This window comes from Taudactylus pleione, unplaced genomic scaffold (assembly GCF_031769625.1).
Source record: "Taudactylus pleione unplaced genomic scaffold, aTauple2 ptg000855l, whole genome shotgun sequence".
Lineage (NCBI taxonomy): Eukaryota > Metazoa > Chordata > Amphibia > Anura > Myobatrachidae > Taudactylus > Taudactylus pleione.
In genome coordinates, this window is record NW_028285257.1 from 907,556 (window position 1) to 927,924 (window position 20,369).

General features: G+C 40.9%; 1 protein-coding gene across 1 annotated transcript in view; it reads right to left on the reverse strand.

The window, feature by feature from the left end:
* Window positions 1–3,392: 3,392 nt before the first annotated feature.
* Window positions 3,393–20,369, reverse strand: part of LOC148474282 (cell adhesion molecule CEACAM7-like) — a 36,866-nt gene continuing 19,889 nt past the window's right edge. The window contains exons 3-6 of the mRNA XM_088458834.1: window positions 11,893–12,010; window positions 10,313–10,359; window positions 4,203–4,225; window positions 3,393–3,473 (exon numbers count right to left, since the gene is read on the reverse strand). Coding sequence (XP_088314960.1) covers window positions 3,393–3,473; window positions 4,203–4,225; window positions 10,313–10,359; window positions 11,893–12,010 — 269 coding nt within the window. The remainder of the gene's footprint in view (window positions 3,474–4,202; window positions 4,226–10,312; window positions 10,360–11,892; window positions 12,011–20,369) is intronic.

Genomic DNA, 20,369 nt, shown 5'->3' on the forward strand with positions numbered 1-20,369 from the left:
CCTCCCCCCCGCACAGCTAACACTAAGGATGCCTCGGACTTACCTCATTCAGGCTGTCATCCTTCGGCGTTCCAGCATCGGGATTAAGATAGTCCTCCATTGGGCTTCTCCTGTTGGGATATAGACCGGCGGCATTTAGTTCGCCGGTCTATAAACTGCATCCCCAATCTCATATTTAATTTAATGTACTATTTATCCTGCTGTTATCAAGATATTACAGATCCACATTTGAACTAAGGGCACAAGAGTAGTAACTCATGAGGTAATTTATAAGGATATTATAAGTAATCAACAGTTCCATGACCATATAAAGGCATAAGGCAAAATATTTATTTCTTACTGAAATTGAGGCCTTAAGTAGTTGCATCTAAGGGGTATTTACTAAGGTGAAACTTTTTAGATGTGGAGATATTGCCCATAGCAAAAAATCAGATTCTACTTAACATTTAACTAGCACCTTCTGGAAGATAATAGCTAGAATCTGATTGGTTGCTATGGGCAACATCTCCAATTCTAAAAACTCTCACTTTAGTAAATTTACCCCTTAGAACAGTGTAAAGCTAAGTCCATGGATACAATACAGTTTAATCTATGGATACATAACAGACACAATATAGTCAGCAACATAAACTGACACAGACGTTCTCCAGCAAGTCCATAATCTGCATCAGTCAGTGACACTGACAACCTGAGTTTATTTTGAGACATGAATTATATAGTATGTTATCAGTCTTTCCAACATTACAGCGATCTCTTCAACGTGAGAACAATATATTGTGACACTGACCAGCCATAGACAGCTCATGTTCCGCTATCACAGACTGAGCTACTTCCTGACATTGCCAGACCAACATCTTATACTTCAGACAGTGTCACAAGAAGATGATCACTCCTAAAATCCTGATGCAGAGCTGACGTGTGATAAAATGAATGAATTGTAGAAATAATGGAATACTGTTTCCCGTTCGGGGAAGAGGTCACTGTAATCTTATTTCGGAGTATACAATGTTCTCAGCTGGAGGCTGCCCCTGTAAAATCCCATTTTCATACAATGCTCCTGATGGAGGCTAAAAGAAAAAAATACATGGACAGGTTATTAAATGAGTAAATTGGTTTTAAAATATTATTCACTGTATATAATGTACAGGCAGGATGTACTGACCGCCAATGTACATACAGAGATAGCAGCAACTGCATTCACCACATAGGCAAATTAGGCAGTTGCCTAAAGGTAGCACTGTTCTGTGTAGTTACATTATATGCTTATATGATATTGTATATTTTTTATTCGGTTACAAGTATAATTAATCTAATGAGCAGCATATAAATATTTTTTGTTAATTACATCTAATTATTTTTTTCTAATTTTCCCTTTTGCTACTTGATTGCAATCACGTTAAATAATGGAGGAGCTCAGGTAGATATTGGACATAGGGGTACAAAGACGTAGCACGCACACTTACTAGTTGTGAACGTCACAAATACTTGTGATGTAAAGATTGAAACTGAAATGCTTTTACTTATTATCCAGTGAATGTTTTAATATGAAAAATTTAGGAAGATAGGTTCACTTGCAATGCAATCTGGGAAAACTTACTGATTCCCTAGTACTCTTAAAACAGGTAACTATGAGCAACCAACACCCAAATTTATCAGCGAGTAAAATTTTTGTTATCATTTGATTCTAATCTTAAATAGTGCTCCAACCAATCAGCTCCTAACTGTCATTTTTTAAATACATGACAGTTAGGATTAGTAACGATATCATTATTGTTCAATAACATTCCGTGTGTAAGCATGACATCGCTAACTATGAGTTCTCCCGCGGATTGTTAACGATGTCTGCTGTCGCCCGAAAATGCAGGCCAACCTGATGATATCGTCAGGCCCTGCATGTTCGGGGACTGTGGCCGGTGACGTCACTGACTGATATTGTTAACGATATCATTCAGCGTGTATGCTCAATGTTGGGAACAACATTGAGCCCAGTAGATGAGGGGACAACACTGAATGATATCGCTCATAGAGCATATTGTTCCTTGTGTACCTGACTTAACTGTCATGTTACAGACTGTGTTTGAAAAATGACAGGTAGGAGCTGGTTGGTTGGTACTTTATCTCCTTCCACTTTATCTCCATCCAAAGCTTAGTAAATAGACCATCTTTCTCCAAGGCTTGATACATCTCCCACTATAGTCTTAATACAATCTACTGGGCTCTAAGTACTGTAACTAATGTACTTGAAGCCTCAGTTCTCTGCTGCCATATGTAATAAATAAGCTGTTATGTATATATTGAAACGTTGCTCAAAGAGCAGAGGGACCGGAGGATGTAGGCACAGGGAGGGTAAATGGGAGCATCACAACAGGCTGTCCCATGACCACATTACCATATGGTGTCACATATATAATCCCTATCCGATCCTCTTAAGTAGAGTATATATAGAGCTTGATTCAGATGTGGACGCAATACTGATATTTAATGCAGATTGAGCGATTGCACATAGGCATGTCGGGACCATTTAAACAGTGTTTTCTGGGCGTGCATAAATTAGGCTCTGCGTCCTTGCTGGCAGCAGGAGAGCCCTCTGTGTGTCTGGAGACCCACTGTGTCTGCGACAGCTTAGACCTACTCAGAAGGCTGATGGCCACCTGATCTGTATCCCATGTATCTGGTTTTGTGCATGTGAGATGCTGTCAGTGGGCGTCAAGCGCTAGGCGGTTAGAGGCTCATTAGTATAATTTTGCAATTGTGATCCGTGAGAGATTGCAGCTGCAATGGCATTTGTGTCTATCTCTGGATCAAGCCTATAGCTCTTGCCTATCCTGCATCTCCTGCCATGGGCTGTAGTAAAGCTGTACTGAGGGCCTGATTCAGAGTTGGGAATAGAGAGAGACATAGCACTTAACTGTGAACCTGGACAAACCATATTGCAATGCAAGGGGTGTAAATACATAGATTTTTAACATGTGGGATAAATACTGGCTGATTTTGCATGTAGCCCACAAATACTGCACAGCTTTATTACTGTACAGTTTAGAAATCAGTTTGGACACCTCCCTCCCAAATCTAAATCTCTCTGCACATTTTAAATCTGCCCCACCTGCAGTGCAGCATGGTTTCACCAAGATGATCAGTTGAGCGATATCTCTCTCTATTCCCAACTCTGAATCAGGCCCTGAGCCCTCTGCCTACAGCCGCCCCTCTCACAATGTAAAATGAACATATATACTGTATTCATGCAGTTAAACCTGAACAGTGAAAATTACTATTTGTGCTACTCTGTTAAAAGCTGACTATGATGATAATAATAATAATAATATAACGATAGCTACCGTAACATTACATAATATAACATTACCATTATATACTATTACAATGGCAAGTAAGTGTTAGGGAGGGGGCTTCACCTGTTGTTTTCCTGGATCTTTGTTCTTGAATGCAATATCGGCATATTGTAGCTCTGGCTGTTCCTGTAATAAAATATTAATACGGGTTAGAAAAAGTCTGATTTTTCCAGGTTGTCATTTGCTAACATATAATGGTGGCAGTCTGCCCTTCTATACGTCTAGCTGTGCTTCTCCTTTTGTATAGCAGTATCACTAATACATGCTCCTACCTTGCCAATATGGTGCTGGTTACTCTACATGTCCTCTAAGCTGATCAACTGCTCTGATGTAGCCACGGTCATCCCAAAGCGATGATTCAAACTATTTGAGTTAAAGCTGCTCTACTTAGCAATGCTTAAAATCATTTGCTCAATTTCTAGGTATCTTTAGATGATAATGGCCTTACTATGTGGAGTTTGTATATTCTCCCTATGATGGCGTGGGTTTCTTCTGGGTGCTCTGGTTTCCTTCCACAATCCAAATATATACTGATAGGTTCACTGGCTCTTGACAAAAAAAATAACCCTAGTGTGTAAGTGTGATAGGGAATATAATATGTGATAATATGTGATAGGGGATATAATATGTGATAGGTAATATAATATGTGATAATATGTGATAGGGGATATAATATGTGATAAGGACTGATGTGAATGGCCAAAAATTGTCTGTAAAGCACTGCGGAATATGTGTGCGCAATATAAATAACTGGTAATAATAATAATCTACACCACTATTATAATAATAATAATAATAATAATAATAATAATAATAATAATAATAATAGTAAATTACAGTAATGTGATTACTAACCATAGATGGAGAGCCACTATGACCTAAATGGAAAAAAAAGTACATTTAATTATTAATTACATTATTTTATTTGTTACATTATCTCTTCACATAAATGAGACCATAAACAACAGTAATGGAGTTTGTGAGTCTGCATTTGTTCTCAGCAAATTAGAACTGTTCCACCTAAATTGGGTAGTTGGGAGGTATGAAACCCATAGAATCAAAACAGGCAGTGAAAGCAGGGCCGCAACTAGGGGGGGGGCTGGAGGTGCACGTGCCCCGGGTGCGCCGCTGTACCCAGTGCCAGTGACCTCCAGCCCGGCTCTGCAGAGAGGCTCCAAGCCGGGCGCCCACTGGTAATATTTATTACCAGCGGGCGCCCGGCTCCTTCTCTGCAGCGGCGCGGTGTAGCCGGAGCCGGAGGCTGGAGTTCTCTCCCGAACTCCAGCTTCCGGCTCTCCCCATGGGCACTATGGGGGAGACGTCATGATGTTTCCCCCATAGTTCCGAGGAGCAGCCGGCGGACCGGATGCGATGCTGGATGCAGGAGCAGGGTTCAAGGTAAGTATTTTTTTTTTTAATAAGCTGCACTACAGGGGCATTATTATGGGGGCAGGGGCATTACTATGGGGCATGGGCAATAATGGGCATTACTAATGGGGCATGAGCACTACAGGGGCTTTACTATTGGGGCATGGGCACTACAGAGGCATTACCACAGGGGCATTACTGTGGGGGCATGAGCACTACAGGGCATTACTGTAAAGGCACTACAGGGATATTACTATGGGGGCATGGGCACTACAGGGGCATTACTATGATAGCATGGACACTACAGGGGCATTACAACAAGGGCATTAATATGGGAGCATGGGCACTACAGGGGCATTACTATGGGGGTATTAACATATGGGCATTACAATATGGGCACTACTACAGGGGCATTGCTATGGGGGCATTACTATGGGGGCATTATCATATGGGCACTACTACAGGGGCATTACTATATGGGCACTACTACAGGGGCATTACCTCAGGGGGCATTACTATAGGGGCAGTACTGCAGAGGGAATTACCAGGGGGGGCGCCAAATTACTGTCTTGCCCCTGGTGACAAAAATCCTAGTTCGGCCCTGGTGAAAATTGCATCAGGTCAGCAGCATAAGGGGAAATGAAATGTACACTCACTCAGTTATGGAAAAATTCCAGGCACAAATATTGAAAAGCTGGGACGTCCCTTGGAAAATAGGTGCTACCAAGTTATTAAAACACACTGGATCTAATGCTGTAGTCCAATTAACCTTCTGTGAGGGTTAAAAAGATAATATAGCCAATATGATACAAAGAACTGCGCAATGGAAACAGTTACTAAATTGTCACAGTATAAACCATGTTTATTTTACTTATAAAAAATGTATCATCCAGACAATACAATACAATGTATCAATATGTAGCAAACATCACATTAGGCTTAAAAAGAGGAGAAAGATAATAATAATTAAAAAGTAAAGATAAAAAAAAATAAAAAAATCTCACAAGATTTCAATATATATGTCCCTTAATGGATACCTGTCAAAATAAAAAAAATTGGCACACCTCACAGTCTGATTCAGCTGTGCCAGTGTCCCAAAAAACAGATGATCAATAAACGAGGCCTCCATTATATACGGGCTTGCGTGCTTGGGGATCTAAGGAAAATGAGGAGTCACAAATTGATTTAGCCAGGGTGCTGTGTACTACCTTGCGCAAGGAGTTAGTTTATGGGGGGTTAGGGTTGGGCACTAAGGAGAGGTTAGAGTTAAATTATGAGGGGTAAAGGTTAGACTCTAGGGGAAGGTTAGCGTTAGATTATGGGGGGTTAGGGTTATGCACTAGGAGGAGAGTTAGGATTAGGCTACAGATGCAGGGAGGTTAGGGTTAGGTACTAGGGAGAGGTTACAGTTAGATTATAGGGTGTTAGGGTTAGGCACTATGGAGAGGTTAGAGTTAAATTATTGGGGTTTAGGGTTAGGCTCTAGGGTAAGGTTAGAGTTAGATTAGGGGACTAGGGTTAGATACAAGGAGGAGAGTTAGGGTTAGGCTACAGATGTAGGGAGGTTAGGGTTAGGCTCTAGGGGAAGGTTATAGTTAGATTATGGGAGGATTAGGGTTAGGCACTAGGAGGAGTGTAAGGGTTAAATTATGGGGGGTTAGAGTTAGGCACTAGGGAGAGGTTGGAATTAGATTATGGGAGTAAGGGTTAAACACTAGGGAAACCGTACAAATGTGTGATCTGTAGATTGAGAAAGCTCACACCATTTGCATTAAACGCTATGAGCGTTGCTTCACTTTTTTGCATACCTGTAACTTCCCTGTTCTGAGTTTGCGTAAGAACTTGTAGAGTACAGTACGTAAAAACCTAAATCATTATTTGCCAGCCTAGCCACACAAAGGCACTCAGCCGGTTTATTTTTATTTTGGCTTTGTAAGCCTAATGCAAATATTAAGAGCTGAGCGTGTAATAATGATGTCGTGTTTGCAGAATGGGAAGTTGCAGAATGGGAACAGGCTTATAGGCAGGAGTACAGAGATGAGGGGCAGGGCACTATGTAAGCTACACAGGTTGGGCATGAGAGGGCGGGAATTCTACTTTGCATAGCATTATTGGAACCTTAATTTGTATAGCTTAAGTTATACAGACTCCATTACAGCTGATCTATTTTAATTGATTGTATACAGATGCAGTGGGAGCTAGCACCACGAAATCTACAGTAAGTTCAATGGCATAGGTGGTGGTGTAGGTGGTGGTGTAGGTGATGGTGTAGGTTAGGGGTGGGCAATAAGCGGTCCTCCAGGTGTTGTAGAATCAAATCCCAGCATGCCCTGCCACATTTTTGCTATTTAGCCATGCTAAAACTATTGCAAGGCATGCTGGGATTTGCCACTTATTGTCCACCCCTGGTATAGGTGGTGGTAGGGGATGGGTACGGGATAGATCAGTGAGATGGAACACATTTGATGAATGGGGTAAGAGCTGGGTAAGTAGGGTAGGTAAGGACACAGAGCAGGGATTGTGAATAAGGATTAGGGAAGGAGGAGCTGGGAGTGGGGCTTGGGAACAACAATAGCTTATCTGTCTTGCAGATCAGGAAGGTCTGAGCTGGACTGGTGAGTCTATTAATATAGGGGTATGTCTGTGATTGGTGGCTCTCTTTAGGGCACGTCTGTTTACCCAAGAAAAGCTATGTGCTGTACTGTACATGATTAGGGCATTCACTTTTGGGCTTTGCTGTTAGCATTTCGCTTACCTAAAGAAAACACTTTTCTAGAAAGCGGATGACAGAAACTAGATGTAAATCAGGAAGGAATCACCTCAAACTAATTTCTGTTGAACTTTCATCATTTACATCTACATTCCACTTCCTCATCTCATGGTCTGCACTTCCAAAATACCATTATCATAACACACTGAGTGAACATGAATCCTCTTCCCCTATAGGTTAGACACACAAACCTGTCTTCTCCACAGGACGGCACTGTGATCACAGACAAGGTTACACAATACCACATGTTCCTATGTTTGAGAAGCAGAACTCAGAGGCTGCTTTCTTATTCTTACTGTTTGTTAATGATATGCAGTAGTTTTGTCTTCCCATGAAATACAGGATAATTACATATATTTGGAATATAATAATAATAATGTAAATGGTGTTTGCATAATATGTTCTGCAGATGCTTATTAAAACACACAATTGTGAAGTCAGGCATACAGTATGTGGCTGGCTGTGGGGGTGGGGTGGGGGGTTTGAGGCATTACCAGAAGTCTTTAGGTAACTGCTTATGTTGTGGGAAGGAGATAGAAGCATTTCACTTTTTGCTACAGTATGTCGCAGCACAATGTAACAATGTATTTAATCATAAATACATGTATGCAACAATCTTTAATAAGTATATAATCACAAAGCATGAAGTAATAAAATGTCTATAAGCTAGAACATCCTTGAATCTTTGGAAACTTCTTTATATTTATTAAAAGGTTCTAACGTCCAGACTGAATCAATCCTAGTATAGTTATAATATTAAAAGCCCTTATTCTATAGTCACAGCAGAGTGTACTTGGAATAGATTACCAAAGGTGAAGATAACTTGACTCTCACTTGCGGGACGTTGGGACTCAAGAAGAGTTTCCTGGTGTGGTAGCAGTCCCTCCATGTAAACTGGAATGGGTAATAGTGTGATGTAAATCGTGTGACTCTTCCATGACCCCAAGTTAGCAGGTGCAGTTCTCAGAAATGTTTGAGCAATAAGATAGCTATGTGGGCTTGTAACAAAATGTCCAGTGGTTAGTAGGTCTAACGCATTTCACCACTATCAGCACCTTATCAAAAAGGTGGCCTCTGGTATTTACTCCTGATGTTCATCTCTGGTGTTTAAATGATGTTAAGTGCTCTAGAGTCTATACTGGGTTTGCAACTTATATTTGGACTGAGTCAAAGCAGTGCAATTGTATATAACATAGGTTGTGATTCAGCATCGGATGGCATTGCAAAGCTGCACGCAGGCAGGCTTTGCAATTCCGTTCTTGCTAATATGGAAATGAAGCAGGAGGTGTATGACACCCCCTGCGGCATTTGTGATCGCAGTCCTGCAACTGAGGTTGCAAGCTGGGATCACCATTGTGACCATCGGCACCATGCTGTTGGCTAGCTGAGTAAACCTCAGCTTCCTCAGGCTGGCAGGCTTGCGAGGCCAGGAAGCTGCATCCGTCAATGCAGTACCTGGCCTAGCCACTCCCGGAAAATGGGGTGGACACGACCCCTGTTTCCAGAAATGCCGGCCAACTTTGCCCCTGCACCACCCCTTAAATGCCATGCAGGGTCCGATTACGCAGGACCCATTCTGAAACAGCATACACTATTGTGCTTTCCTATATATATACATAGATATATATTTTTATTTTATTTTTTGTTTACATTCTCATGATAGAATATAGCAGAAGACAAGAACACTGTTGGAATAATACACACTATATTCTGGAGATATATATATATATATGTGGGGCAGCACAGATGGTGTAATGGTTAGCATTACTGCCTCACAGCACTGAGGTCGTGGGTTCAATTCCCACCATGGCCCTAACTGTGCGGAGCTTATATATTCTCCCTGTGCTTGCGTGGGTTTCCTCCGGGTACTCTGGTTTCCTCCCACACTCCAAAAATATACCGGTAGGTTAATTAGCTCAAAACAAAAATTAACCCTAGTATGTGTGTGTGCATGTGATAGGGAACATAGATTGTAAGCTCCACTGGGGCAGGGACTGATGTGAATGGCCAACTATTCTCTGTAAAGCGCTGCGGAATATGTGTGTGCCATATAAATAACTGGTAATAAATAAATAAATATATACATATATAAGAATATATAAGATAAAGAAGATTTTATATGAAGGTAAATCATCAGTGAATATACTGGCTTAATTCTAAGTCAGGTGTGCGTCTGTGCGTCTTTTGCCGATATTGCTTCTGTGACTTTATGCAAATACTGCTACAAGCCCTTCCCCAGTGTACAGTCAGGAGTCTGCATGTGTGAGGACAGATACGCCCACTTAGAGCTGCCACTTGGTGTGTCTGTAGATGTAACCGTCAGTCGCTCCATTGTTACTTGTACCAGCCCCATGCTACTATAGGAGCAGATTGTCTGTCAGAGTATTGTCTCCTGTGTGAAGGATTAAGCATCTGTGTACATAACAACTTCTGCAACATGCTCACGACACTTACATAACACGCCCAGAAGACTGACAATCTCCATGCTTCTGCAGAGCCAGCTTCCTGTCACCTTCCAGTCACTGCCCAAGAATGCAAAATACATTTCATAGACATTTCTGAGGCTGTGCATCTTAATCACAGCTGCAAGCCTGTGCGCAAGTGCTCTGGAGGGATGCGCCCTGCCACTTACTGTAGACACATGTGCAGTATAAAAAAGAATGCTCAGCTGCGTCCATCATCGACATTGCCTCTGACCCAGAATCAGGCCTTTTATGTTCTAATTCATGATATTGGCAGAATTGCCTGATATCGGCTGAGCTATTGCTGCATTTGTGGGCGTCTTACACTTTATACACTAAAGACAGATATGGTTGATGCAACTTACCATTGCTAGTTGGCATTTCCATCACTGAATTCATGTTACTTGAAGGCCTGAAAAATAGCAGTGATTTCATCAAAGACTATAGATGCACTCCTCAGTGTGACAATACTAAAAAGAGAGACTTGCCAGGTAGAATATCTAAATCCTGGGACTATCCTTGGTAGGGCTGGATTAAGGGGCCTAGAGGGGAGGGAGGGGGCAACATAGGGCGGTCGCCCTGGGTCTCTCACACACAGGGGGGCCACCGAGCATGGTTGGTCTGACCCTAAAATTGTCAAGAGCATGTGCCCAGCACCTGTTCCTGGCACGTGTGGTGAGGTCAATGGCTGGGGAGGCACACATGGAGATGGGTCTGGGTGCTGGGAGCCTGTCTCACCCCCTCCTCACTGTAACTCTCCTCTAACTACACTAAGTTTCAGTATCCATTGATTCTCCTACCTGCATCACTGTGTCTTCTCTTGTTTCTGCTGACTGAGCTGAGTGAGCTCCATTCTCTAAACACTGCAGTGCACTTCCTGGTCACATGACACATATTCAGAGGCATGCCACTATTAGCTCTCTTTCTGTGCAGCTTACTGTCCATGGTTTGGCCCCGTCCCCAGCTCTTGAAGCAGTGTCTGACTATACAGAAGCGAGGCTGAGCTGTTGCTGCTTCATCTCTTGTCACCCTGCAGTACCAGGGTGCTTTACAGAGATGGTGAGTATTAACTAAAAAAATTATTACAGTAAACAAAGAATATGTTTATGTTATAAAGATCTTCTTTCTATTATTCTAATAATTTTTATACCAACTCTCTGCCTCCCCTGCCTACCCTCACTGAACGTCCCTGGTTCCTGGACAGGGGCAAATGTGTTCTGCATGCACAGTACATACAGAGGAGAGTGGCTCCTGAGTCTCCTCATCAGCCTCATGTGACACATCACATCTGTGAAACTGATGATGGGACTCGGGAGATGCTTTGAGCTGTATGCATTGTGCAGGCAGAGCACAGAGCTGGAAATATTCAAGTGGAGCCTGGCCATGCCATGGGAAGTGAGTACTCAGGGGCACTGGGGAGGTGTGGGGTGGCACTGTGTAGCAAAAATGGGGCACTGTGGGGCAGGGTTAGGGGCATAGTAGCAGTGGGGTGTAAATTGTATTGATGGGGCTCCTACAACTTAGTTACCCCGTGGCACCACAAGCCTTAATCCAGCCCTGAACCTTGAAAAAAAAAGACCTATTTGGTAACTATGACAAAGGTGATAGACCAGAGGTTCCCAAATGCAGTGCTCAAGGCTCCCCAACAGTTCAGGTTTTAGAGATATCCATGGTTGAGCACAGGTGGTTAAATCAAATTGACTGAGGTACTAATAAAGTCACCTGTGCTCAGCCATGGATAGCTCTAAAAACCTGAACTGTTGAGAAGCCTTGAGGACCGCATTTGGGAACTTCTGTGATAGAGTGAACAATGAGATACAGTACAATGAAGAACAACATAGAGGAGGAACAAACAACAATAATTCTGCAAGAGCTACAAGGACCTAGGTTATCTACTCCAGCTGACTATTAGGAATTGAGATGTTGTTTTATGTTAGTTACTTACTTTTTGCGCCGTTTACGTACAATGAACAGATAATATAATGCAGCAACAAGAGCCACCACTAACAGAACTGCAACCAGAATTCCTATGATAAGTCCTACATTTGTGCCAGGTGGGAATTCTGTAAAAAAAATGTAGTACAGTACAAATTAGATTTGTAGGAAAAGCTGAGAGCAAATAAAATTAACATCTTAGGCTATAAGGTGACAGCTCTGCAAGTAGAAACCTTTCATCTGTGTTACTGTATAAAACTTTGTATACTGAAGGTGAGTACAAGAAATAGGATGCTAGTATAGTAAATATTAAAGGGGTTCTAGTGGCAAGTGCAACTACAATACAACATCTCATGCACAGATTTTGGGGGCAGGAAGGGGTGAGTGTCAGGGACAAAGAGGCCTGTCTAGTGAATGAGTCTGCCTTATATACATTTCTAAAACCCACCATGCAACAAACCTCCTCCAACAATCATAGATTCCCTTACAATTGTCAATCACCCAGCCCCCAGTTAAAGACCTTCAAGGGGGTTGTAGTATCAAGCAGTGTGAAGAGTGGAGAAGTGGACCAGGGGAGTAGTTGCCCATAGCAACTACAGATGTATGCAGACCCCCTTATTTTGGTTCTAAATCATAGTCGTGTTTTGGTAAAACCAACCTCAAGTGTTATGGTTTTGGTTTTGCATTCCTTTAAAAAATTATAAAAACAGCTAATCTCTTGTAATTTGGACCTGCTTTTGTTCCTATAGTACTATTAACTTCATTAACATTCTTTTCCATTCATGTTTTGACCACCACACAGCACCTGAAATCACGATTTATATGCAATCCAAAATACGCAAGATCCAGTTTTTTTAGATCCGAGTTTCAAACTTGCGAGAAGACCCGAGTCAGGACTCGGAACCCCTAAAGTGATCTAAGCTGGGACTCTGTTAGGCTCAGAACCCCAACTTCTGTATTTAACGGCCATCAGGCTTAAAAACAGCCTTTAGTTTCCTGGTTTGTATTGAGTCTCTGATGTACAGTGCCTAAACACTAATTACCTTCCACGGAAACATTTTTACATAATTTCATCAATAAACAAATGAATTGTGAAAGTAATTTAAGTGTTGATTGCCCATAGCAACCAATCAGATTCTACTTAACATTAATCTAACACCTTCTAGAAGATAATAGCTAAAATCTGATTGGCTGCTATGGGCAACATCTCCACTTCTAAAAACCCGTACTTTAGTAAATATACCCCCAGGTGTCTACAATTTCCTTCTAGGTTAAAATACGTGTTATGGAGCGTACACACGGTCAGATTTGTCAGATGAACGACTGAACGATTTGAACGATTTTACCAAAGTTTTGAACGATTTGAACGATTTGAATGATTGAACGATTTTTGACTGCATTAAAATGAATGGAATCGTCCAAGTCTGACTGCAAACACATCAGATGTCAGATATCGTTATCTGACAAACGGGAACGCGCATCGTTGATCGTACCATCGTTCAGGCATGTCAGATATGAACGATTTTCCTTCAGATATGAACGACTGAACGATTTTTAAATCGTTATCGTTCATATCTGAAGGAAAAATCTGATCGTGTGTATGCACCATTACTCTACAGGAGATTTCCAATTGCATGATATTAATCATTAAGGAGTCTATTTACTAATACGCTGCGTTAATGCCACTCCTGCTTCGCCTGCTACCGCTGTGAAGCAGGAGATGGCTAACGCAGCACTTACTAAAAATAGACCAGCCGTGGAGGGTGAACGTTTAGTCACCCCCTCAGTGGTAACAGCTGACACTCCCTTCCCCTGACAGCCCTGTGTGTGACTCACCATCTCCAGGCTCCGGCCGCCAGCAGCAGCAACAGCAGTGACTTTTTTTTTTTTCAACACACTTTATTTAAAAATGGCCAACCTGACACAGCTGAAGTCCTGCTTCTCCAGTGAGGAGTAGCAGATATCAGCAGCTACAGGAGGCGATATCAGCGCTGGGGAAGTCAGATGACGGTAAATGACATCTCCTCTTAGTAATACCTGGGACATAGGTGTTTATGGCAGCGCTAAGTGCCCTAGGTCCAGTGTGATATTGTAGCCTGCACTTAGCGCTGGCAGGCTATAGGCAGAGAAAATCCCTTTAGTACATACTGAGAAGCGGTATGTACAGGGATTTTCTCTGCCTTTAGCATTTTTACCCCTTTTCTCCCTTTAGTACATAGACCCCTGAATCACATAACAGGAGAAAATAGAGAAACCATATATTAAATATTATATGCAGCTTCCAGTCAGCAGGAACTAATAGGATCAAAAGAATGGAAGAAAGATGATAATTTAAGAATACCTTTCAATACTAAGTATAGTAGCCAACATCAGGAACTAGAAAGAATAATAAAGAAACATTGGGGACTATTACTTAAGGATCCCATTATTGTTAAGTATCTTCAAGAGAAACCTAAATTTGTCTACCGTAAGGCGGACAATATATGAAAACACATAGGGGTAAATTTACTAAGATGGGAGTTCTATTAAGAAGTGATGTTGCCAATAGCAACCAATCAGATTCTAGGTATTATCTACTAGAAGGTGTTAGATAAATGAGAAGTAGAATCTGATTGGTTGCTATGGGCAACATTTCCACTTCTTAAATAGAACTCCCATCTTAGCAAATTTACCCCATAGTGAGGAGTTCTCTGGACACACAACCGATGATTAAGCCTATTAAGTCTAAGGGGTCAATTTACTAAGCAGTGTTAGGAGACAGAGTGAAAACTGAGAAGGTGCCAGCCAATCAGCTCCCAACTGTCATTTTTCAAACACAGCCTGTGAGATGGCAGTTAGGAGCTGATTGGCTGGCACCTTATCACTGATCACTCTGTCTCCTAACACTGCTTAGTAAATAGACCCCTAAAGGTTTTTATCGATGTGGCCAGTGCCCCATGTGCAAAAATTGTAAAAGCACGTATTCAGTTATTACAAAATACATTTCGAGTTATAATAAAAAAGAATTTGAAATTATAGCATTATAACTTGTCACAGCAAAAGTGTAGTTTATTTATTAAGGTGTGATTGTGACAAACAATATGTAGGGCGGACTACGCATAAACTAAAAGAGAGAATGGCTGAACTTCTCCGAAACATTAAAAAGGGCCTTATAACACATGGAGTTTCAGCACATTTTAAAGATCAACATGAATGCAATCCATCTAAGTTCATTTCTTTCTGTGGTATACAATTGGTGCCCAATTATTGGAGGAAAACAATATGGAAGAACGCTTAGCCAGGACAGAGATGAGTACTATCTTCAGTTTAGGCACTTTTACACCTAAAGGTTTAACCTTAGAGTTCAAAACAAAATGGTTTCTATAAGATATTTAAATCCCATACTGTCCGTTTGACATCTCCTGTATGAATTTTAGTGTACTAGTGAACATTCTCATTTTATGTTGATGTAACATTTTTGTATCTGTTTTTATGGAACATGTAATTATTTATTATGTAATTTATCACATTGTTTAATCATTTTGGGCTTGATTCTGGCCCACTCGCGAGCGCTGAGCACTCGCAAGCGGGTCGATGGTGCCCAAGTGCGCATGCGCACGATGGAGGCGGCTCCGTCGTGCGCATGCGCAGACCCGAATAACGACGGCCAAGCCGTCGTTATGGGTCTCGCACCAAAGGGGGCGTGCTGTCGATGGTGAGTGACAGCACGCCCCCTTTGGTGGGCGTGCCGGGGGCGTGGCTGCCCAGACGGAGGCGTTCATATGGATGGTCTTGACCATCACGACCATCTTTTTGGCCGCTCGCATAAGCTGTGGGTGGTCACCCACAGCTATGCGAGCGGCCAGGAGGCTGCTCCAATGATAGGTAGGATGGCCCTGATTCAGAGCGAGCGCAGCGTTATGTCGCGTCACCATGAGACGAGCTAGTCCCATCACGCTTGATGGTGATAGATGTAATACCACTTCCGGTGGACACACTGTGCTTTCCAGACTATGGAACACACAAGCCGTGGTCCCGGAAGTAAGTAAGGAAGACCTCCTTGATCCTTATAAGGACCATGAGAATAATGGACACGAAAATCCTGGTAATAGAATATAAGGTATGTATAATGTATATTATACAGTATAGATACCTTTTTGGTTATATTGTTTATAAAGATGACCACACCCCCTATTTAAAGGGATTTCCGGTTTGGGGGTATTTAAGTCTGCTCCATGGCCCTGGCAGTGACACCTTAAAAAAGACATTGATCACACCCCTGCCGGGGACACACTAAACGATGTCGCTCATGGAGCGAACCGTCTAGTGTGTATGCCCCTTAAATTATTTGTCCTAGTGATGGTGAAGCTATGTATGTACAGTACAACATACATCCTACACTTTCTCTTAGTAAAATAATATAAATCAGCAAGAACAGGTTGGGATAACTTTCTTACACTTTTGTCACTATTTTATTATTAGAGCACGAGTTATTGTTTTTCAATTCTGTACACTACTCCTTCACACTTCTTATCACCTCCCTTCTTTTATCATCATTTATTTATTTTCACTTTTCCCATTACAAATTATCACTTATGCATATCACATTTTTACACCATGCAGAATGATTCATTTTTTTAGCATATTTTTAATCTTGATCATTTTTTATTTTCTTCATTTCACACATCAATAATTTTTGTACATTAAGTATAAATTTAATTTTATCAAATAATGTGGGCTTTTTTTATGTATCTACACTGATAATATCTATTAGTTTCTATAGTGCAGTATTTAATCTTTAATTTTTAATGTTATCATCTTTCTCACATATTGTACAGTGCATATTGTATGCAAATGGACTGTTTTTGTAATGAGAGGAGATTACTTTTTCTGAACCCCCCCCTTTTTTAAGTAATTTCCATTTATCTCTGATTATAAGTTATACTATACTTACCTTGATTTGTTACTAGAATAAGTATCTCTTATCATAAGTTATACCATACTTATCTGGTTTCGTTGTTAACATCAAATCCTGACCAATATTCATTTATATATTTTTCTTAAATTTAATAATGCTGTGTAGTACTGTTTCCATGAGTCAACATTAAGTAAATTAATTGATTATAGTAGGGACGGTTTGTGTTGCTATGTTTTCTTTATAGACACTAAATCAGCCCTCAGATGTGTGATTTATGGCGCTATTGGAACATTATTTCCGCAGTTGGCATTGGAGGATTACTCTGTCTATCAGAGCATCCTATCCAATCATGAGATAGCCGGTGGGATTTATTTCCGGCCACAACATCAACACGTGAGCCCTCTTGACAAAGTCTCTCAGGCGAAACACACGTCGGGGGACGGGAGTCCCTGTACACACAGGCACTCTGGATCACACGGACGGCAGCTCAGGCATTATTTTTCTCTTCCTCTCCCCGCTGATTGCGCTACCAGGTATTTTCTGTACTATCCTCCTTTCACCAGACTCTCATCAGTTGCCAGCTATGTTGTTCCCACCCTGCAATACTGCGGCAACAGGGGGATCCCACTGCCTGCACTGACAGCAGAGAGAGTGCTTTCTATATTTCACTGTGCTTTGGGACGGGGACTCTCATTCCCAGTCCTATGCTTATGTAAGACTGGCAATAGCAGATCCACAATTCCCTGTAAATGCACAGATACTTTCTTTTCAATTTCCTGCGATCTGCCATGGGGATGATTTTTGAATAATGAGGGATATCTCAGATTTTCTGTCAATTACCAAACTGTCAGGTCCGTGTTATCACTGCATTCATTGAAATAGGCAATGATTTATGTATTAATTATTGACATTTATATTTAAATTTATTTTTATTTTCGCCTTCTACACTATTTTTAACTAATATAGAGGGTTGTCTCATCATGTCCTTGTGATTCACACACGTATGCACTTTTGCACTTTGTATTGATGCACCTATAGTATTAACGATGCATGATATGAGAAATGGTCATTGTTCATGCATGCAGTGAATATTCTGATTTAATAACTGTTTGACAAATTTGTTTCATATTCTTTTCATATTTATATTAATTTAAATGACATTGTTGTGTTTAAGTTTTATCTACAACATCTACTTGACTTGTGTAGGTTTGTATTTTTGCACTGTACATCAATCATAGTGGTACCACAAAGTTATAGCATGGGAATAATTAGTGATCATATACACAATGAAGATATTGATTGGATGAATTGTTTTATACCAAACTTGTATTCTTTCATTGTTATTCTCATGTGTATCAACACTTAGGATTTTTTTGCTGCTATTTTTAGGATATTTTTGCACTTAGCACTTTGACATTTCATTTATTGTTAATCTATATATCAATGGTATCTTTCAGATATATGTGTATTAATTTTTGCTGCTATTTCTAGGACATTCTTGATTGCACTAACCCTTTGATTTGTTTGCTGCTAATTCGAATGGGTATGGTATCTCTTAAATACATAAATGATATATGATTGCATACCTTCCTATTTCTCATACTAGGTGTGATCACACTCTAGTTTCTTTGGTTTAAACATGATGACCATATGATGTGTTTTTTTGTACAAAGAATGTTTAATTTATTCAATTAAAAGTTACATTTTAATATATGTGACACAGTGTGCCTCAATCAAAGGAGTTACTTTTCTCTTTTTTCCCTTGTACTCAGTTTATTACTTCTTGAGAGCACCTCTGTCAGACATAGCCATTGCATCATGTGATTATATTTTCTATAATTTAGAGAACACATTGTCTGTATTTACTTGTGCTGCGTTCCCCTTTTCCCCATCATCCCTTACCCCTGTTTATTGTATTGGGTTTTTTTTGCTTCCCTGATTTATGTACAGATGTGTCCTCATCCTCATACACCTGTGCTCAAATCATGCCACGGACCTTGCGACTTAGCCACACTACACATCTTTTTCTTTGAATATGCAACATAATGGCATCACTTAATGGCTTACTAATCTATTGACCACATTTGTTAGTTCATGGTAACTGATCTGCCTGTGAGTATATAAAATGCTGATTTTATACCTTTTATATACTATAATTATGGCAAGCATGTGCATGTCATAACTGCTAATTTGATAGATACATATTTATAATTATTATTATTATTATTCATTTATTTATATGGCACTACAAGGGTTCTGCAGCACCTAACAAAGTACATAAACAAATGAGCGAACAAGAAACCAGTGACTTACAGTACATAACAATGCAGGACAAGGACATGGTTATACACATTGCACCATTAGCGATCATAACACTCAAAATAAGCAGCAGCAGCAACCAAGTGTTAGGTGCCCTTGTGGGGAGTTTGGAGTAGATGATAGTATAAGTAAGGAAAGGAGAGGCACATAAGGGAAGAGGGCCCTGCTTGTAAGAGCTTACATTCTAATGGGGAGAGGCATACAAAGGGCCATAGCTAGGGAAGTCTGACCAGTGCCATGGCACAGGGCACCGCAGGGCAGGGTGCGATGTTTGGGCCTGTCAATTTCCTGTTTATTATCATTCTCACTTGTAGCTTCCTCTTCTTTTATCCCCAGCATCTCCTGGCCTCTCCTATCTCTTCTCTGGCCCTTCCCCAGGAGGCTATGGCCCTTTTTCAAGTGCACTATCTTATGTCCATATTAAAAAAATGGGGTGCTCTCTCTGGCACAGGGCACCAAAAAGTTTAGTTACGGCTCTGGGCATACAGACGGGTGACACAGATGGAGTAGATAGACAGAGAGAATGGAGAATGGAGCAGCTGGTTAGAATGAGGGCTGGAAGGATTTTATAATAGTGCAGTGACCATTTCTTCTCATGTGCTTAGTATGCAGTATGCTGCTTTGTTAGTGCCAATACACATATTAATGGTTAGTGAAGTGCCATTACATATATCTGCCCCCCCTTTATATTTATCATTTGGGCTTGTTTCTTTCTGCACATTCCTTCTATTTTTAGAGGGTCTGATTCTCTTTGCCCCATACTATATTTTTTTATTTATTCATGCCTGGTCCTATCTGACACCATCCCGTATATAGTTGTTCATGTGGGCCTTTTTACAAATGTCATACACATCATTAAGCCTCCTCTACCCCACCATTTTCTTACCTTATGCCATTGGTTCCCAAACTTGGTGCCCTAGAGTACAGTATCAGCATTGTTTTCATGGTATCCCTAGGCCAAAATTTTTAATGAGAAATTCAACAAATATTATTATATGAAGTAAATTGTACTTATATGTCATCCTGAGGTTCAGTTATGTGATGGTAGACAGGATTGCGTTCCTGTTTGTACACATATTTTATGATTGGCAGCCACCTATATTGGTTTTGCCTATCATACCCATAGCACTCCTGCAAGTGCCCCATGGCAACATTAGAGTGCCACAGCACTCATTTTGGTAACGACTGTCATATGCCATTAAGTGACTCCTTCTCTCTTGCAATAACTATTTTATCTCTGGTTCTCTATTTCTCTTTTCCTTCCTTTTTCT